General features: G+C 60.1%; 1 protein-coding gene across 1 annotated transcript in view; it reads right to left on the reverse strand.

The window, feature by feature from the left end:
- Positions 1-24,159, reverse strand: part of CLCN6 (chloride voltage-gated channel 6) — a 282,298-nt gene that overhangs the window by 243,940 nt on the left and 14,199 nt on the right. Inside the window, exons 2-3 of the mRNA XM_068238749.1 lie at positions 2,415-2,474; positions 1,826-1,891 (exon numbers count right to left, since the gene is read on the reverse strand). Coding sequence (XP_068094850.1) covers positions 1,826-1,891; positions 2,415-2,474 — 126 coding nt within the window. The remainder of the gene's footprint in view (positions 1-1,825; positions 1,892-2,414; positions 2,475-24,159) is intronic.

Consider the following 24,159-nt stretch of genomic DNA (forward strand, 5'->3'; position numbering starts at 1 on the left):
AATCCTACATCTCTCCTCACAGCCTAACCTGATCTCCCCCCACCTGCTGCAACCAATCCTTCACCTATCCTCAGAGCCTAACCTGATCTCCCCCCGCCTGCTGCAACCAATCCTTCACCTCTCCTCACAGCCTAACCTGATCTCCCCCCGCCTGCTGCAACCAATCCTACATCTCTCCTCACAACCTAACCTGATCTCCCCCCACCTGCTGCAACCAATCCTTCATCTATCCTCACAGCCTAACCTGATCTCCCCCCACCTGCTGCAACCAATCCTTCACCTATCCTCACAACCTAACCTGATCTCCACCGCCTGCTGCAACCAATCCTTCACCTATCCTCACAGCCTAGCCTGATCTCCCCCCCGCCTGCTGCAACCAATCCTACATCTCTCCTCACAGCCTAACCTGATCTCCCCCAACCTGCTGCAACCAATCCTTCACCTATCCTCAGAGCCTAACCTGATCTCCCCCCGCCTGCTGCAACCAATCCTTCACCTCTCCTCACAGCCTAACCTGATCTCCCCCCGCCTGCTGCAACCAATCCTACATCTCTCCTCACAGCCTAACCTGATCTCCCCCCACCTGCTGCAACCAATCCTTTACCTATCCTCACAACCTAACCTGATCTCCACCGCCTGCTGCAACCAATCCTTCACCTATCCTCACAGCCTAGCCTGATCTCCCCCCGCCTGCTGCAACCAATCCTTTATCTATCCTCACAGCCTAACCTGATCTCCCCCCGCCTGCTGCAACCAATCCTTCACCAATCTTCAGAGCCTAACCTGATCTCCCCCTGCCTGCTGCAACCAATCCTTCATGTATCCTCACAGCTTAACCTGATCTCCCCCCGCCTGCTGCAACCAATCCTTCATCTATCCTCACAGTCTAACCTGATCCCCCCCCCCCGCCTGCTGCAACCAATCCTTCACCTCTCCTCACAACCTAACCTGATCTCCCCCCACCTGCTGCAACCAATCCTTCATCTATCCTCACAGCCTAACCGGATCTCCCCCCACCTGCTGCAACCAATCCTTCACCTATCCTCACAACCTAACCTGATCTCCACCGCCTGCTGCAACCAATCCTTAACCTATCCTCACAGCCTAGCCTGATCTCCCCCCGCCTGCTGCAACCAATCCTTCATCTATCCTCACAGCCTAACCTGATCTCCCCCCGCCTGCTGCAACCAATCCTTCACCTATCCTCACAGCCTAGCCTGATCTCCCCCCGCCTGCTGTAACCAATCCTTCATCTATCCTCACAGCCTAACCTGATCTCCCCCCGCCTGCTGCAACCAATTCTTCACCTATCCTCACAACCTAACCTGATCTCCACCGCCTGCTGCAACCAATCCTTCACCTATCCTCACAGCCTAGCCTGATCTCCCCCCGCCTGCTGCAACCAATCCTTCATCTATCCTCACAGCCTAACCTGATCTCCCCCCGCCTGCTGCAACCAATCCTTCACCTATCCTCACAGCCTAGCCTGATCTCCCCCCGCCTGCTGCAACCAATCCTTCATCTATCCTCACAGCCTAACCTGATCTCCCCCCACCTGCTGCAACCAATCCTTCATCTATCCTCACAGCCTAACCTGATCTCCCCCCGCCTGCTGCAACCAATCCTTCATGTATCCTCACAGCCTAACCTGATCTCCCCCCGCCTGCTGCAACCAATCCTACATCTATACACACAGCCTAACCTGATCTCCCCCCGCCTGCTGCAACCAATCCTTCATGTATCCTCACAGCCTATCCTGAACTCTGCCAGCCTCACAGGACTGTGACAGTTGATCCCACCTTCCCAGCATGCATACAGAACTTACCTTAGTAGTGCTGGACTCTAGGATCTCCAGATAGGGGTCATTATTGCAGCGGTCATAATCCAGACTCTGCGGGAAGAAAACACAGTGACAGAGGTGGCAACGCAGGAGGACAGCCATGACACCATGAAATGCTGTGTGAGACCCCCACCCCTTCACAACCACACACAGGAGGACAGCCATGACACACTGCATGAGACCCCCCCCTCTTCACAGCCACACACAGGAGGACAGCCATGACACCATGACATGCTGCATGAGACGTCCCCCCCCCCCCCTTTCACAGCCACACACAGGAGGACAGTCATGATACGCTGCGCGAGACTCTCACCCCTTCACAGCCACACACAGGAGGACAGCCATGACACCACAAAATGCTGCGTGAGACACCCACCCCTTCACAGCAACGACACGCAAGAGGACAGCCATGACATGCTGCATGAGACCCCCCCCCCCCCCCTTCACAGCCACACACAGGAGGACAGCCATGACACGCTGCATGAGACACCCCCCCCCCCCCCTTCACAATCACACACAGGAGGACAGCCATGACACGCTGTGTGAGGCCGACACACACACACACAGGACCTACCTCATAATCCTTCCTAGGAAGAATCTCCTCCTCCTCCTCCTGCGTCTCTCCCAGAATGGTCTGCAATACAAACAGCCCAATCAGATCACTGTGGCTCAGTGCTTTGGGAGACGTCGTAATAAACACTACATACTGCTGCCCTACACTCTGCTGCACCACACTCTGCTGCACCACACTATGCTGCACCACACTATGCTGCACCACATCCTGCTGCACCACACCCTGCTGCACCACACCCTGCTGCCCTACACCCTGCTGCCCTACACCCTGCTGCCCTACACCCTGCTGCCCTACACCCTGCTGCCCTACACCCTGCTGCCCTACACCCTGCTGCACTACACCCTGCTGCACTACACTCTGCTGCACCACACTCTGCTGCACCACACCCTGCTGCACCACACTCTGCTGCACCACACTCTGCTGCACCACACTCTGCTGCACCACACTCTGCTGCACTACACTCTGCTGCACCACACCCTGCTGCACCACACCCTGCTGCACCACACCCTGCTGCACCACACTCTGCTGCACAACACCCTGCTGCACCACACCCTGCTGCACCACACCCTGCTGCACCACACCCTGCTGCACCACACCCTGCTGCACCACACTCTGCTGCACCACACTCTGCTGCAACACACCCTGCTGCAACACACCCTGCTGCACTACACTCTGCTGCACCACACCCTGCTGCACCACACCCTGCTGCACCACACTCTGCTGCACCACACTCTGCTGCACCACACCCTGCTGCACCACACCCTGCTGCACCACACTCTGCTGCACCACACCCTGCTGCACCACACCCTGCTGCACCACACCCTGCTGCACCACACCCTGCTGCACCACACCCTGCTGCACCACACCCTGCTGCACCACACCCTGCTGCACCACACCCTGCTGCACCACACTCTGCTGCACCACACTCTGCTGCACCACACTCTGCTGCAACACACTCTGCTGCAACACACTCTGCTGCAACACACCCTGCTGCAACACACCCTGCCGCACCACACCCTGCCGCACCACACCCTGCCGCACCACACCCTGCCGCACCACACCCTGCCGCACCACACCCTGCCGCACCACACCCTGCCGCACCACACTCTGCCGCACCACACTCTGCCGCACCACACTCTGCCGCACCACACTCTGCCGCACCACACTCTGCCGCACCACACTCTGCCGCACCACACTCTGCTGCACCACACTATGCTGCACCACACTCTGCTGCACCACACTCTGCTGCCCTACACCCTGCTGCACCACACTATGCTGCACCACACTATGCTGCACTACACTCTGCTGCACCACACTCTGCTGCACCACACTCTGCTGCACCACACCCTGCTGCCCTACACTCTGCTGCACCACACTCTGCTGCACCACACTCTGCTGCACCACACTCTGCTGCACCACACCCTGCTGCCCTACACCCTGCTGCACTACACTCTGCTGCACCACACTATGCTGCACTACACTCTGCTGCACCACACTCTGCTGCACCACACTCTGCTGCACCACACCCTGCTGCCCTACACTCTGCTGCACCACACTCTGCTGCACCACACTCTGCTGCACCACACTCTGCTGCACCACACCCTGCTGCCCTACACCCTGCTGCACTACACTCTGCTGCACTACACTCTGCTGCACCACACTCTGCTGCACCACACTATGCTGCACTACACTATGCTGCACTACACTATGCTGCACCACACTCTGCTGCACCACACTCTGCTGCACCACACTATGCTGCACTACACTCTGCTGCACCACACTCTGCTGCACCACACTCTGCTGCCCTACACCCTGCTGCACCACACTCTGCTGCACCACACTATGCTGCACTACACTCTGCTGCACCACACTCTGCCGCACCACACTCTGCCGCACCACACCCTGCCGCACCACACTCTGCTGCACCACACCCTGCTGCACCACACTCTGCTGCACCACACTCTGCTGCACTACACTCTCCTGCACTACACCCTGCTGCACTACACACTGCTGCACTACACACTGCTGCCCTACACCCTGCTGCACTACACACTGCTGCCCTACACCCTGCTGCACCACACTCTGCTGCACCACACTATGCTGCACTACACTCTGCTGCACCACACTCTGCTGCACCACACCCTGCCGCACCACACTCTGCCGCACCACACTCTGCCGCACCACACTCTGCCGCACCACACCCTGCTGCACCACACCCTGCTGCACCACACTCTGCTGCACTACACTCTCCTGCACTACACCCTGCTGCACTACACACTGCTGCACTACACACTGCTGCCCTACACCCTGCTGCACTACACACTGCTGCCCTACACCCTGCTGCACCACACCCTGCTGCCCTACACTCTGCTGCACCACACTCTGCTGCACCACACTCTGCTGCACCACACTCTGCTGCACTACATCCATCCTGCTGCACCACACCCTGCTGCACTACATACTGCTGCACCACACCCTGCTGCACCACACTCTGCTGCACCACACTCTGCTGCACCACACCCTGCTGCCCTACACTCTGCTGCACCACACTCTGCTGCACCACACTCTGCTGCACCACACTCTGCTGCACCACACCCTGCTGCCCTACACCCTGCTGCACTACACTCTGCTGCACTACACTCTGCTGCACCACACTCTGCTGCACCACACTATGCTGCACTACACTATGCTGCACTACACTATGCTGCACCACACTCTGCTGCACCACACTCTGCTGCACCACACTATGCTGCACTACACTCTGCTGCACCACACTCTGCTGCACCACACTCTGCTGCCCTACACCCTGCTGCACCACACTCTGCTGCACCACACTATGCTGCACTACACTCTGCTGCACCACACTCTGCCGCACCACACTCTGCCGCATCACACCCTGCCGCACCACACTCTGCTGCACCACACCCTGCTGCACCACACTCTGCTGCACCACACTCTGCTGCACTACACTCTCCTGCACTACACCCTGCTGCACTACACACTGCTGCACTACACACTGCTGCCCTACACCCTGCTGCACTACACACTGCTGCCCTACACCCTGCTGCACCACACTCTGCTGCACCACACTATGCTGCACTACACTCTGCTGCACCACACTCTGCTGCACCACACCCTGCCGCACCACACTCTGCCGCACCACACTCTGCCGCACCACACTCTGCCGCACCACACCCTGCTGCACCACACCCTGCTGCACCACACTCTGCTGCACTACACTCTCCTGCACTACACCCTGCTGCACTACACACTGCTGCACTACACACTGCTGCCCTACACCCTGCTGCACTACACACTGCTGCCCTACACCCTGCTGCACCACACCCTGCTGCCCTACACTCTGCTGCACCACACTCTGCTGCACCACACTCTGCTGCACCACACTCTGCTGCACTACATCCATCCTGCTGCACCACACCCTGCTGCACTACATACTGCTGCACCACACCCTGCTGCACCACACTCTGCTGCACCACACTCTGCCGCACCACACCCTGCCGCACTACACCCTGCTGCACCACACCCTGCTGCACTACACCCTGCTGCACCACACTCTGCTGCACTACACCCTGCTGCACCACACTCTGCTGCACTACACCCTGCCGCACCACACCCTGCCGCACCACACCCTGCCGCACCACACCCTGCCGCACCACACTCTGCTGCACCACACCCTGCCGCACCACACCCTGCCGCACCACACCCTGCCGCACTACACCCTGCTGCACCACACTCTGCTGCACCACACCCTGCTGCACTACACCCTGCCGCACCACACTCTGCCGCACCACACTCTGCTGCACCACACTCTGCTGCCCTACACCCTGCTGCACCACACCCTGCTGCACTACACCCTGCTGCACCACACTCTGCCGCACCACACTCTGCTGCACCACACTCTGCTGCCCTACACCCTGCCGCACCACACCCTGCCGCACCACACCCTGCCGCACCACACTCTGCCGCACCACACCCTGCCGCACCACACTCTGCTGCACCACACTCTGCTGCACCACACCCTGCCGCACCACACTCTGCCGCACCACACCCTGCTGCCCTGCACCCTGCTGCACTACACTCTGCTGCACTACACCCTGCTGCCCTACATCCATCCTGCTGCACTACACCCTGCTGCACTACACTCTGCTGCACTATACCCTGCTGCACTGCATCCATCCTGCTGTACTACACCCTGCTGCCCTACACTCTGCTGCACAACACCCTGCTGCACTACACCCTGCTGCACTACACCCTGCTGCCCTACACCCTGCTGCACTACACCCTGCTGCCCTACACCCTGCTGCACTACATCCTGCTGCCCTACACCCTGCTGCACGACACCCTGCTGCACGACACCCTGCTGCATGACACCCTGCTGCACGACACCCTGCTGCACTACATCCTACTGCACAACACCCTGCTGCCATACATCCTGCTGCCCTACACCCTGCTGCACGACACCCTGCTGCATGACACCCTGCTGCACGACACCCTGCTGCACTACATCCTACTGCACAACACCCTGCTGCCCTACACCCTGCTGCACTACACCCTGCTGCACGACACTCTGCTGCACGACACCCTGCTGCACTACATCCATCCTCCTGCACTATACCCTGCTGCACTGCATCCATCCTGCTGCACTACACCCTGCTGCCCTACACTCTGCTGCACGACACCCTGCTGCACTGCATCCATCCTGCTGCACTACACTCGCTGCACTATACCCTGCTGCACTGCATCCATCCTGCTGCACTACACCCTGCTGCCCTACACTCTGCTGCACTACACCCTGCTGCCCTACACCCTGCTGCCCTACACCCTGCTGCACTACACCCTGCTGCCCTACACCCTGCTGCCCTACACCCTGCTGCACGACACCCTGCTGCACGACACCCTGCAGCACGACACACTGCTGCCCTGCACCCTGCTGCACTACACCCTGCTGCACTACACCCTGCTGCACTACACCCTGCTGCCCTAAACCCTGCTGCATTACACCCTGCTGCACAACACCCTGCTAAACTACATCCATCCTCCTGCACTATACTTTGCTGCACTGCATCCATCCTGCTGCACGACACCCTGCTGCCCTACACTCTGCTGCACGACACCCTGCTGCACGACACCCTGCTGCACGACACCCTGCTGCACGACACCCTGCTGCACGACACCCTGCTGTACGACACCCTGCTGCACGACACCCTGCTGCACCACACCCTGCTGCACCACACCCTGCTGCACTACATCCATCCTGCTGCACCACACCCTGCTGCACTACACTCTGCTGCACTACATCCATCATGCTGCACAACACCCTGCTGCACTACACCCTGATGCACTACACCCTGATGCACTACACCCTGATGCACTACACTCTGATGCACTACACTCTGATGCACTACACTCTGATGCACTACACTCTGATGCACTACACTCTGATGCACTACACTCTGATGCACTACACTCTGATGCACTACACTCTGATGCACTACACTGATGCACTACACTCTGATGCACCACACCCTGCTGCACCACACCCTGCTGCACTACATCCATCCTGCTGCACCACACCCTGCAGCACTACAACTATCCTGCTGCACTACACACTGCTGCACAACATCCATCCTGCTGCACGACACCCTGCTGCACTACACCCTGCTGCACGACACTCTGCTGCACGACATCCTGCTGCACGACACCCTGCTGCACGACACCCTGCTGCACGACACCCTGCTGCACGACACCCTGCTGCACGACACCCTGCTGCACGACACCCTGTTGCACGACACCCTGCTGCACTACACCCTGCTGCACTACACCCTGCTGCACTACACTCTGCTGCACTACACCCTGCTGCACTAAACCCTGCTGCACTACACCCTGCTGCACTACACCCTGCTGCACTACATCCTGCTGCCCTACACCCTGCTGCCCTACACCCTGCTGCACTACATCCATCCTGCTGCACTACACTCTGCTGCCCTACACTCTGCTGCACTACACCCTGCTGCACTACACCTTGCTGCACGACACCCTGCTGCCCGACACCCTGCTGCCCGACACCCTGTCGCACGACACCCTGCCGCACGACACCCTGCCGCACTACACACTGTAGCACTACACATTGCCGCACTACACTCCGCTGCACTACACTCCGCTGCACTACACTCTGCTGCACTACACTCTGCTGCACTACACTCTGCTGCACTACACTCTGCTGCACTACACTCTGCTGCACTACACTCTGCTGCACTACACCCTGCTGCACTACATCCATCCTGCTGCACTAGATCCATCCTGCTGCACTACACCCTGCTGCACTACACCCTGCTGCACTACACCCTGCTGCACTACATCCATCCTGCTGCACGACACCCTGCTGCATGACACCCTGCTGCACGACACCCTTCTGCACTACATCCATCCTGCTGCACTACACCCTGCTGCACTACATCCATCCTGCTGCACTACACCCTGCTGCACTACACCCTGCTGCACTACACCCTTCTGCACTACATCCATCCTGCTGCACTACACCCTGCTGCACTACACTCTTCTGCACTACACCCTGCTGCACTACACCCTGCTGCACTACATCCATCCTGCTGCACGACACCCTGCTGCACGACACCCTGCTGCACTACATCCATCCTGCTGCACTACATCCATCCTGCTGCACTACACCCTGCTGCACTACACCCTGCTGCACTACATCCATCCTGCTGCACGACACCCTGCTGCATTACACCCTGCTGCACTACACCCTACTACACTACACCCATCCTGCTGCACTAAACTCTGCTGCTCTACACCCTGCTGCACCACACCCTGCTGCACTACACCCTGCTGCACTACACCCATCCTGCTGCACGACACCCATCATGCTGCAGGACACCCTGTTGCACGACACCCTGCTGCACTACACCCTGCTGCACTATACCCATCCTGCTGCACTACACCCATCCTGCTGCACTACACCCATCCTGCTGCACTACACCCTGCTGCCCTACATCCATCCTGCTGCACAACACCCTGCTGCACTACACCCTGCTGCACTACACCCTGCTGCACTACACCCCGCTGCACTACATCCATCCTGCTGCACTACACCCTGCTGCCCTACACTCAGCTGCAAGACACCCTGCTGCACGACACCCTGCTGCACGACACCCTGCTGCATGACACCCTGCTGCACTACACACTGCTGCACTACACCCTGCTGCACTACACCCTGCTGCACGACACACTGCTGCACTACATCCATCCTGCTTCGCTATACCCTGCAGCACGACACCCTGCTGCACTACATCCATCCTGCTGCACGACACCCTGCTGCACGACACACTGCTGCACGACACACTGCTGCACGACACACTGCTGCACGACACACTGCTGCCCTACACCCTGCTGCCCTACACCCTGCTGCCCTACACCCTGCTGCCCTACACCCTGCTGCCCTACACCCTGCTGCCCTACACTCTGCTGCCCTACACTCTGCTGCCCTACACCCTGCTGCGCTACACCCTGCTGTGCTACACTCTGCTGCGCTACACCCTGCTGCCCTAAACCCTGCTGCACTATACCCTGCTGCACTACACCCTACTGCACTACATCCTTCTGCACTACACCCTGCTGCACTACACCCTGCTGCACGACACCCTGCTGCAAGACACCCTGCTGCACTACATCCATCCTGCTGCACTAAACCCTGCTGCCCTACACCCTGCTGCCCTACACCCTGCTGTCCTACACCCTGCTGCACTACATCCTGCTGCCCTACATCCTGCTGCCCTGCTGCACTACACTCTGCTGCCCTACACCCTGCTGCCCTACAGCCTGCTGCATTACACCCTGCTGCACGACACCCTGCTGCACAACACCCTGCTGCCCTGCACCCTGCTGCCCTGCACCCTGCTGCCCTACACCCTGCTGCAAGACACCCTGCTGCAAGACACCCTGCTGCACTACATCCATCCTGCTGCACTACACCCTGCTGCCCTACACCCTGCTGCACTACATCCATCCTGCTGCACTATACCCTGCTGCCGTGTACTACACTCTGCTGCACTACACTCTGCTGCACTACACTCTGCTGCACTACACTCTGCTGCACTACACTCTGCTGCACTACACTCTGCTGCACTACACTCTGCTGCACTACACCCTGCTGCACTACACCCTGCTGCACTACACCCTGTGGCACTACACCCTGCTGCACTACACTTTGCTGCACTACACCCTGCTGCACGACACCCTGCTGCACTACATCCTGCTGCACTACACCCTGCTGCCCTGCACCCCTACACCCTGCTGCCCTACACCCTGCTGCACTACACCCTGCTGCACTACACTCTGCTGCACTACACCCTGCTGCACTACACCCTGCTGCACTACACCCTGCTGCACTACACACTGCTGCCCTACACCCTGCTGCCCTACACCCTGCTGCCCTACACCCTGCTGCACTACATCCTGCTGCCCTACACCCTGCTGCCCTACACCCTGCTGCCCTACACCCTGCTGCACTACACCCAGCTGCAAGACACCCTGCTGCACTACACCCTGCTGCACTACACCCTGCTGCACTACACCTGTTGCACTACACCCTGCTGCACGACACCCTGCTGCATGACACCCTTCTGCATGACACCCTGCTGCACTACACCCTGCTGCACTACATCCATCCTGCTGCACCACACCCTGCTGCACTACATACTGCTGCACCACACTCTGCCGCACCACACTCTGCCGCACTACACCCTGCTGCACCACACCCTGCTGCACTACACCCTGCTGCACCACACTCTGCTGCACTACACCCTGCAGCACCACACTCTGCCGCACTACACCCTGCCGCACCACACCCTGCCGCACCACACCCTGCCGCACCACACCCTGCCGCACCACACCCTGCCGCACCACACCCTGCCGCACCACACCCTGCCGCACTACACCCTGCCGCACCACACTCTGCTGCAACACACCCTGCTGCACTACACCCTGCTGCACCACACTCTGCCGCACCACACTCTGCTGCACCACACTCTGCTGCCCTACACCCTGCTGCACCACACCCTGCTGCCCTACACCCTGCCGCACCACACCCTGCTGCACCACACTCTGCAGCACCACACCCTGCCGCACCACACCCTGCCGCACCACACCCTGCCGCATCACACCCTGCCGCACCACACCCTGCCGCACCACACTCTGCTGCACTACACCCTGCTGCACCACACTCTGCTGCACCACACTCTGCCGCACCACACTCTGCCGCACCACACCCTGCCGCACCACACTCTGCCGCACCACACCCTGCCGCACCACACCCTGCCGCACCACACCCTGCCGCACCACACCCTGCCGCACCACACTCTGCCGCACCACACCCTGCCGCACCACACTCTGCCGCACCACACTCTGCTGCACCACACCCTGCTGCACCACACCCTGCTGCACCACACCCTGCTGCACCACACCATGCCGCACCACACTATGCCGCACCACACTCTGCCGCACCACACCCTGCCGCACCACACTCTGCCGCACCACACTCTGCCGCACCACACTCTGCCGCACCACACTCTGCCGCACCACACCCTGCCGCACCACACCCTGCCGCACCACACCCTGCCGCACCACACCCTGCCGCACCACACCCTGCCGCACCACACTCTGCCGCACCACACCCTGCCGCACCACACCCTGCCGCACCACACCCTGCCGCACCACACCCTGCCGCACCACACCCTGCCGCACCACACCCTGCCGCACCACACCCTGCTGCACCACACCCTGCCGCACCACACTCTGCTGCACCACACTCTGCTGCATTACACCCTGCCGCACCACACTCTGCCGCACCACACCCTGCTGCCCTGCATCCATCCTGCTGCACTACACCCTGCTGCACTACACTCTGCTGCACTATACCCTGCTGCACTGCATCCATCCTGCTGCACTACACCCTGCTGCACTACACTCTGCTGCACTATACCCTGCTGCACTGCATCCATCCTGCTGTACTACACCCTGCTGCCCTACACTCTGCTGCACGACACCCTGCTGCACTACACCCTGCTGCACTACACCCTGCTGCACTACACCCTGCTGCCCTACACCCTGCTGCACTACACCCTGCTGCCCTACACCCTGCTGCACTACACCCTGCTGCCCTACACCCTGCTGCACGACACCCTGCTGCACGACACCCTGCTGCACTACATCCTACTGCACAACACCCTGCTGCCATACATCCTGCTGCCCTACACCCTGCTGCACGACACCCTGCTGCATGACACCCTGCTGCACGACACCCTGCTGCACTACATCCTACTGCACAACACCCTGCTGCCCTACACCCTGCTGCACTACACCCTGCTGCACGACACTCTGCTGCACGACACCCTGCTGCACTACATCCATCCTCCTGCACTATACCCTGCTGCACTGCATCCATCCTGCTGCACTACACCCTGCTGCCCTACACTCTGCTGCACGACACCCTGCTGCACTGCATCCATCCTGCTGCACTACACTCGCTGCACTATACCCTGCTGCACTGCATCCATCCTGCTGCACTACACCCTGCTGCCCTACACTCTGCTGCACTACACCCTGCTGCCCTACACCCTGCTGCCCTACACCCTGCTGCACTACACCCTGCTGCACTACACCCTGCTGCCCTACACCCTGCTGCCCTACACCCTGCTGCACGACACCCTGCTGCACGACACCCTGCAGCACGACACCCTGCAGCACGACACCCTGCTGCCCTGCACCCTGCTGCACTACACCCTGCTGCACTACACCCTGCTGCACTACACCCTGCTGCCCTAAACCCTGCTGCATTACACCCTGCTGCACAACACCCTGCTAAACTACATCCATCCTCCTGCACTATACTTTGCTGCACTGCATCCATCCTGCTGCACGACACCCTGCTGCCCTACACTCTGCTGCACGACACCCTGCTGCACGACACCCTGCTGCACGACACCCTGCTGCACGACACCCTGCTGCCCTACACCCTGCTGCACCACACCCTGCTGCACTACATCCATCCTGCTGCACCACACCCTGCTGCACTACACTCTGCTGCACTACATCCATCATGCTGCACAACACCCTGCTGCACTACACCCTGATGCACTACACCCTGATGCACTACACCCTGATGCACTACACCCTGATGCACTACCCTCTGATGCACTACACTCTGATGCACTACATCCATCCTGCTGCACCACACCCTGCAGCACTACAACTATCCTGCTGCACTACACACTGCTGCACAACATCCATCCTGCTGCACGACACCCTGCTGCACTACACCCTGCTGCACGACACTCTGCTGCACGACATCCTGCTGCACGACACCCTGCTGCACGACACCCTGCTGCACGACACCCTGCTGCACGACACCCTGCTGCACGACACCCTGCTGCACGACACCCTGCTGCACTACACCCTGCTGCACTACACTCTGCTGCACTACACCCTGCTGCACTACACCCTGCTGCACTACATCCTGCTGCCCTACACCCTGCTGCACTACATCCATCCTGCTGCACTACTCTCTGCTGCCCTACACTCTGCTGCACTACACCCTGCTGCACTACACCTTGCTGCACGACACCCTGCTGCCCGACACCCTGTCGCACGACACCCTGCCGCACGACACCCTGCCGCACTACACACTGTAGCACTACACATTGCCGCACTACACTCCGCTGCACTACACTCCGCTGCACTACACTCCGCTGCACTACACTCTGCTGCACTACACTCTGCTGCACTACACTCTGCTGCACTACACTCTGCTGCACTACACTCTGCTGCACTACACCCTGCTGCACTACATCCATCCTGCTGCACTAGATCCATCCTGCTGCACTACACCCTGCTGCACTACACCCTGCTGCACTACATCCATCCTGCTGCACGACACCCTGCTGCATGACACCCTGCTGCACGACACCCAGCTGCACGACACCCTGCTGCACGACACCCTGCTGCACGACACCCTGCTGCACGACACCCTGCTGCACTACACCCTGCTGCACTACATCCATCCTGCTGCACTACACCCTGCTGCACTACACCCTTCTGCACTACATCCATCCTGCTGCACTACACCCTGCTGCACTACACTCTTCTGCACTACACCCTGCTGCACTACACCCTGCTGCACTACATCCATCCTGCTGCACGACACCCTGCTGCACGACACCCTGCTGCACTACATCCATCCTGCTGCACTACACCCTGCTGCACTACACCCTGCTGCACTACATCCATCCTGCTGCACGACACCCTGCTGCATTACACCCTGCTGCACTACACCCTACTACACTACACCCATCCTGCTGCACTAAACTCTGCTGCTCTACACCCTGCTGCACCACACCCTGCTGCACTACACCCTGCTGCACTACACCCATCCTGCTGCACGACACCCATCATGCTGCACGACACCCTGCTGCACGACACCCTGCTGCACTACACCCTGCTGCACTATACCCATCCTGCTGCACTACACCCATCCTGCTGCACTACACCCATCCTGCTGCACTACACCCTGCTGCCCTACATCCATCCTGCTGCACAACACCCTGCTGCACTACACCCTGCTGCACTACACCCCGCTGCACTACATCCATCCTGCTGCACTACACCCTGCTGCCCTACACTCAGCTGCAAGACACCCTGCTGCACGACACCCTGCTGCATGACACCCTGCTGCACTACACACTGCTGCACTACACCCTGCTGCACTACACCCTGCTGCACGACACACTGCTGCACTACATCCATCCTGCTTCGCTATACCCTGCAGCACGACACCCTGCTGCACTACATCCATCCTGCTGCACTACACCCTGCTGCACGACACACTGCTGCACGACACACTGCTGCACGACACACTGCTGCACGACACACTGCTGCCCTACACCCTGCTGCCCTACACCCTGCTGCCCTACACCCTGCTGCCCTACACCCTGCTGCCCTACACCCTGCTGCCCTACACTCTGCTGCCCTACACTCTGCTGCCCTACACTCTGCTGCCCTACACTCTGCTGCCCTACACTCTGCTGCCCTACACTCTGCTGCCCTACACTCTGCTGCCCTACACTCTGCTGCCCTACACTCTGCTGCCCTACACCCTGCTGCGCTACACCCTGCTGCGCTACACTCTGCTGCGCTACACCCTGCTGCCCTAAACCCTGCTGCACTATACCCTGCTGCACTACACCCTACTGCACTACATCCTTCTGCACTACACCCTGCTGCACTACACCCTGCTGCACGACACCCTGCTGCAAGACACCCTGCTGCACTACATCCATCCTGCTGCACTAAACCCTGCTGCCCTACACCCTGCTGCCCTACACCCTGCTGTCCTACACCCTGCTGCACTACATCCTGCTGCACCACACTCTGCTGCACTACACCCTGCTGCACCACACTCTGCCGCACTACACCCTGCCGCACCACACCCTGCCGCACCACACCCTGCCGCACCACACCCTGCCGCACCACACCCTGCCGCACCACACCCTGCCGCACTACACTCTGCTGCAACACACCCTGCTGCACTACACCCTGCTGCACCACACTCTGCCGCACCACACTCTGCTGCACCACACTCTGCTGCCCTACACCCTGCTGCACCACACCCTGCTGCCCTACACCCTGCCGCACCACACCCTGCTGCACCACACTCTGCAGCACCACACCCTGCTGCACCACACCCTGCCGCACCACACCCTGCCGCATCACACCCTGCCGCACCACACCCTGCCGCACCACACTCTGCTGCACTACACCCTGCTGCACCACACTCTGCTGCACCACACTCTGCCGCACCACACTCTGCCGCACCACACCCTGCCGCACCACACTCTGCCGCACCACACCCTGCCGCACCACACCCTGCCGCACCACACCCTGCCGCACCACACCCTGCCGCACCACACCCTGCTGCACCACACCCTGCTGCACCACACCCTGCTGCACCACACTATGCCGCACCACACTCTGCCGCACCACACCCTGCCGCACCACACCCTGCCGCACCACACCCTGCCGCACCACACCCTGCCGCACCACACTCTGCCGCACCACACTCTGCTGCACCACACTCTGCTGCATTACACCCTGCCGCACCACACTCTGCCGCACCACACCCTGCTGCCCTGCACCCTGCTGCACTGCACTCTGCTGCACTACACCCTGCTGCCCTACATCCATCCTGCTGCACTACACCCTGCTGCACTACACTCTGCTGCACTATACCCTGCTGCACTGCATCCATCCTGCTGTACTACACCCTGCTGCCCTACACTCTGCTGCACGACACCCTGCTGCACTACACCCTGCTGCACTACACCCTGCTGCACTACACCCTGCTGCCCTACACCCTGCTGCACTACACCCTGCTGCCCTACACCCTGCTGCACTACATCCTGCTGCCCTACACCCTGCTGCACGACACCCTGCTGCACGACACCCTGCTGCACTACATCCTACTGCACAACACCCTGCTGCCATACATCCTGCTGCCCTACACCCTGCTGCACGACACCCTGCTGCATGACACCCTGCTGCACGACACCCTGCTGCACTACATCCTACTGCACAACACCCTGCTGCCCTACACCCTGCTGCACTACACCCTGCTGCACGACACTCTGCTGCACGACACCCTGCTGCACTACATCCATCCTCCTGCACTATACCCTGCTGCACTGCATCCATCCTGCTGCACTACACCCTGCTGCCCTACACTCTGCTGCACGACACCCTGCTGCACTGCATCCATCCTGCTGCACTACACTCGCTGCACTATACCCTGCTGCACTGCATCCATCCTGCTGCACTACACCCTGCTGCCCTACACTCTGCTGCACTACACCCTGCTGCCCTACACCCTGCTGCCCTACACCCTGCTGCACTACACCCTGCTGCACTACACCCTGCTGCCCTACACCCTGCTGCCCTACACCCTGCTGCACGACACCCTGCTGCACGACACCCTGCAGCACGACACCCTGCAGCACGACACCCTGCTGCCCTGCACCCTGCTGCACTACACCCTGCTGCCCTAAACCCTGCTGCATTACACCCTGCTGCACAACACCCTGCTAAACTACATCCATCCTCCTGCACTATACTTTGCTGCACTGCATCCATCCTGCTGCACGACACCCTGCTGCCCTACACTCTGCTGCACGACACCCTGCTGCACGACACCCTGCTGCACGACACCCTGCTGTACGACACCCTGCTGCACGACACCCTGCTGCCCTACACCCTGCTGCACCACACCCTGCTGCACTACATCCATCCTGCTGCACCACACCCTGCTGCACTACACTCTGCTGCACTACATCCATCATGCTGCACAACACCCTGCTGCACTACACCCTGATGCACTACACCCTGATGCACTACACCCTGATGCACTACACCCTGATGCACTACACTCTGATGCACTACACTCTGATGCACTACATCCATCCTGCTGCACCACACCCTGCAGCACTACAACTATCCTGCTGCACTACACACTGCTGCACAACATCCATCCTGCTGCACGACACCCTGCTGCACTACACCCTGCTGCACGACACTCTGCTGCACGACATCCTGCTGCACGACACCCTGCTGCACGACACCCTGCTGCACGACACCCTGCTGCACGACACCCTGCTGCACGACACCCTGCTGCACGACACCCTGCTGCACTACACCCTGCTGCACTACACTCTGCTGCACTACACCCTGCTGCACTACACCCTGCTGCACTACACCCTGCTGCACTACACCCTGCTGCCCTACACCCTGCTGCCCTACACCCTGCTGCACTACATCCATCCTGCTGCACTACACTCTGCTGCCCTACACTCTGCTGCACTACACCCTGCTGCACTACACCTTACTGCACGACACCCTGCTGCCCGACACCCTGCTGCCCGACACCCTGTCGCACGACACCCTGCCGCACGACACCCTGCCGCACTACACACTGTAGCACTACACATTGCCGCACTACACTCCGCTGCACTACACTCCGCTGCACTACACTCCGCTGCACTACACTCTGCTGCACTACACTCTGCTGCACTACACTCTGCTGCACTACACTCTGCTGCACTACACCCTGCTGCACTACATCCATCCTGCTGCACTAGATCCATGCTGCTGCACTACACCCTGCTGCACTACACCCTGCTGCACTACATCCATCCTGCTGCACGACACCCTGCTGCATGACACCCTGCTGCACGACACCCAGCTGCACGACACCCTGCTGCACGACACCCTGCTGCACGACACCCTGCTGCATGACACACTGCTGCACGACACCCTGCTGCACGACACCCTGCTGCACTACATCCATCCTGCTGCACTACACCCTGCTGCACTACACCCTTCTGCACTACATCCATCCTGCTGCACTACACCCTGCTGCACTACACTCTTCTGCACTACACCCTGCTGCACTACACCCTGCTGCACTACATCCATCCTGCTGCACGACACCCTGCTGCACGACACCCTGCTGCACTACATCCATCCTGCTGCACTACACCCTGCTGCAATACACCATGCTGCACTACATCCATCCTGCTGCACGACACCCTGCTGCATTACACCCTGCTGCACTACACCCTACTACACTACACCCATCCTGCTGCACTAAACTCTGCTGCTCTACACCCTGCTGCACTACACCCTGCTGCACTACACCCATCCTGCTGCATGACACCCATCCTGCTGCACGACACCCTGCTGCACGACACCCTGCTGCACGACACCCTGCTGCACTATACCCATCCTGCTGCACTACACCCATCCTGCTGCACTACACCCATCCTGCTGCACTACACCCTGCTGCCCTACATCCATCCTGCTGCACAACACCCTGCTGCACTACACCCTGCTGCACTACACCCCGCTGCACTACATCCATCCTGCTGCACTACACCCTGCTGCCCTACACTCAGCTGCAAGACACCCTGCTGCACGACACCCTGCTGCATGACACCCTGCTGCACTACACACTGCTGCACTACACCCTGCTGCACTACACCCTGCTGCACGACACACTGCTGCACTACATCCATCCTGCTTCGCTATACCCTGCAGCACGACACCCTGCTGCACTACATCCATCCTGCTGCACTACACCCTGCTGCACGACACACTGCTGCACGACACACTGCTGCACGACACACTGCTGCACGACACACTGCTGCCCTACACCCTGCTGCCCTACACCCTGCTGCTGCCCTACACTCTGCTGCCCTACACTCTGCTGCCCTACACTCTGCTGCCCTACACTCTGCTGCCCTACACTCTGCTGCCCTACACCCTGCTGCGCTACACCCTGCTGTGCTACACTCTGCTGCGCTACACCCTGCTGCCCTAAACCCTGCTGCACTATACCCTGCTGCACTACACCCTACTGCACTACATCCTTCTGCACTACACCCTGCTGCACGACACCCTGCTGCAAGACACCCTGCTGCAAGACACCCTGCTGCACTACATCCATCCTGCTGCACTAAACCCTGCTGCCCTACACCCTGCTGCCCTACACCCTGCTGTCCTACACCCTGCTGCACTACATCCTGCTGCCCTACATCCTGCTGCCCTGCTGCACTACACTCTGCTGCCCTACACCCTGCTGCCCTACAGCCTGCTGCATTACACCCTGCTGCACGACACCCTGCTGCACGACACCCTGCTGCACAACACCCTGCTGCCCTGCACCCTGCTGCCCTGCACCCTGCTGCCCTACACCCTGCTGCAAGACACCCTGCTGCAAGACACCCTGCTGCACTACATCCATCCTGCTGCACTACACCCTGCTGCCCTACACCCTGCTGCACTACATCCATCCTGCTGCACTATACCCTGCTGCCGTGTACTACACTCTGCTGCACTACACTCTGCTGCACTACACTCTGCTGCACTACACTCTGCTGCACTACACTCTGCTGCACTACACTCTGCTGCACTACACTCTGCTGCACTACACTCTGCTGCACTACACTCTGCTGCACTACACCCTGCTGCACTACACCCTGCTGCACTACACCCTGTGGCACTACACCCTGCTGCACTACACTTTGCTGCACTACACCCTGCTGCACGACACCCTGCTGCACGACACCCTGCTGCCCTGCACCCCTACACCCTGCTGCCGTACACCCTGCTGCACTACACCCTGCTGCACTACACTCTGCTGCACTACACCCTGCTGCACTACACCCTGCTGCACTACACCCTGCTGCACTACACACTGCTGCCCTACACCCTGCTGCCCTACACCCTGCTGCCCTACACCCTGCTGCACTACATCCTGCTGCCCTACACCCTGCTGCCCTACACCCTGCTGCCCTACACCCTGCTGCACTACACCCAGCTGCAAGACACCCTGCTGCACTACACCCTGCTGCACTACACCCTGCTGCACTACACCTGTTGCACTACACCCTGCTGCACGACACCCTGCTGCATGACACCCTTCTGCATGACACCCTGCTGCACTACACCCTGCTGCACTACATCCATCCTGCTTCACTATACCCTGCTGCATGACACCCTGCAGCCCTACACCCTGCTGCACTACATCCTGCTGCACTACACCCTGCTGCACGACACCCTGCTGCACGACACCCTGCTGCACGACACCCTGCTGCACTACACTCTGCTGCACTACACTCTGCTGCACTACACTCTGCTGCACTACACTCTGCTGCACTACACTCTGCTGCCCTACACCCTACACCCTGCTGCACTACATCCTTCTGCACTACACCCTGCTGCAAGACACCCTGCTGCACTACATCCATCCTGCTGCACTATATCCTGCTGCACTACACCCTGCTGCACTACATCCTGCTGCCCTACACCCTGCTGCACTACTGCACTACACTCTGCTGCACTACACCCTGCTGCCCTACACCCTGCTGCACTACACCCTGCTGCACTACACCCTGCTGCACTACACCCTGCTGCCCTACACCCTGCTGCCCTGCACCCTGCTGCCCTGCACCCTGCTGCCCTACACTCTGCTGCACTACACTCTGCTGCACTACACACTGCTGCACTACACCCTGCTGCTCTACACCCTGCTGCACTCCACCCTGCTGCACTGCACCCTGCTGCACTACACACTGCTGCACTACACCCTGCTGCACTGCACCCTGCTGCACTGCACCCTGCTGCACTACACTCTGCTGCCCTGCACCCTGCTGCCCTGCACCCTGCTGCACTACACCCTGCTGCCCTACACCCTGCTGCTCTACACCCTGCTGCACTGCACCCTGCTGCCCTGCTGCACTACACACTGCTGCACTACACCCTGCTGCACTACACTCTGCTGCACTACATCCATCCTGCTGCACTACACCCTGCTGCACTACACTCTGCTGCATTACATCCATCCTGCTGCCCTACACCCTGCTGCACTACACCCTGCTGCACTACACCCTGCTGCACTACACACTGCTGCACTACACCCTGCTGCACTACACCCTGCTGCCCTACACCCTGCTGCCCTACACCCTGCTGCCCTACACCCTGCTGCCCTACACCCTGCTGCCCCTACACCCTGCTGCCCTACACCCTGCTGCCCTACACCCTGCTGCACTACACCCTGCTGCCCTACACCCTGCTGCCCTACACCCTGCTGCACTACACCCAGCTGCACTACACCCAGCTGCAAGACACCCTGCTGCACTACACCCTGCTGCACTACACCCTGCTGCACGACACCCTGCTGCACGACACCCTGCTGCATGACACCCTGCTGCATGACACCCTGCTGCACTACATACTGCTGCACTACACACTGCTGCACTACACACTGCTGCACGACACACTGCTGCACGACACACTGCTGCACTACATCCATCCTGCTTCACTATACCCTGCTGCATGACACCCTGCTGCCCTACACCCTGCTGCACTAAACCCTGCTGCACGACACCCTGCTGCACGACACCCTGCTGCATGACACCCTGCTGCATGACACCCTGCTGCACTACATACTGCTGCACTACATACTGCTGCACGACACACTGCTGCACGACACACTGCTGCACGACACATTGCTGCACTACATCCATCCTGCTTCACTATACCCTGCTGCATGACACCCTGCTGCCCTACACCCTGCTGCCCGACACCCTGCTGCACGACACCCTGCTGCACGACACCCTGCTGCACGACACCCTGCTGCACGACACCCTGCTGCACGACACCCTGCTGCACTACACTCTGCTGCACTACACTCTGCTGCACTACACTCTGCTGCCCTAAACCCTAAACTCTGCTGCCCTACACTCTGCTGCCCTACACCCTGCTGCCCTACACCCTGCTGCGCTACACCCTGCTGCGCTACACCCTGCTGCGCTACACCCTGCTGCGCTACACCCTGCTGCGCTACACCCTGCTGCGCTACACTCTGCTGCGCTACACCCTGCTGCACTACACCCTGCTGCACTACATCCTTCTGCACTACACCCTGCTGCCCTACACCCTGCTGCCCTACACCCTGCTGCCCTACACCCTGCTGCCCTACACCCTGCTGCACTACATCCATCCTGCTGCACTATACCCTGCTGCACTACACCATGCTGCACTACATCCTGCTGCCCTACACCCTGCTGCACTACTGCACTACACTCTGCTGCCCTACACCCTGCTGCCCTACACCCTGCAGCACTACACCCTGCTGCCCTACACCCTGCTGCCCTACACCCTGCTGCCCTGCACCCTGCTGCTCTACACCCTGCTGCACTACACCCTGCTGCCCTGCACCCTGCTGCACTACACCCTGCTGCCCTACACCCTGCTGCCCTACACCCTGCTGCCCTACACCCTGCTGCTCTACACCCTGCTGCACTGCACCCTGCTGCACTACACACTGCTGCACTACACTCTGCTGCACTACATCCATCCTGCTGCACTACACCCTGCTGCACTACACTCTGCTGCACTACATCCATCCTGCTGCCCTACACCCTGCTGCACTGCACCCTGCTGCACTACACTCTGCTGCCCTACACCCTGCTGCCCTGCTGCCCTACACCCTGCTGCCCTACACTCTGCTGCCCTACACTCTGCTAACCTACACTCTGCTGCCCTACACCCTGCAGCCCTACACCCTGCTTCCCTACACCCTGCTGCACTACACCCTGCTGCACTACATCCTGCTGCACTACATCCTGCTGCACTACATCCTGCTGCACTACATCCTGCTGCACTACACTCTGCTGCACTACACCCTGCAGCACTACACCCTGCTGCCCTACAGCCTGCTGCACTACACTCTGCTGCCCTACACCCTGCTGCCCTACACCCTGCTGCACTACACTCTGCTGCCCTACACACTGCTGCACTACACCCTGCTGCACTACACTCTGCTGCACTACATCCATCCTGCTGCCCTACACCCTGCTGCACTACACCCTGCTGCCCTACACCCATCATGCTGCCCTACATCACACTGCACCCTGCTGCACTGCACCCTGCTGCACTGCACCCTGCTCCCCTGCTGCACTACACACTGCTGCACTACACCTTGCTGCACTACACTCTGCTGCACTACATCCATCCTGCTGCACTACACCCTGCTGCACTACACTCTGCTGCACTACATCCATCCTGCTGCCCTACACCCTGCTGCACTGCACACTGCTGC

The sequence above is a fragment of the Hyperolius riggenbachi genome, chromosome 6 (assembly GCF_040937935.1).
Source record: "Hyperolius riggenbachi isolate aHypRig1 chromosome 6, aHypRig1.pri, whole genome shotgun sequence".
Lineage (NCBI taxonomy): Eukaryota > Metazoa > Chordata > Amphibia > Anura > Hyperoliidae > Hyperolius > Hyperolius riggenbachi.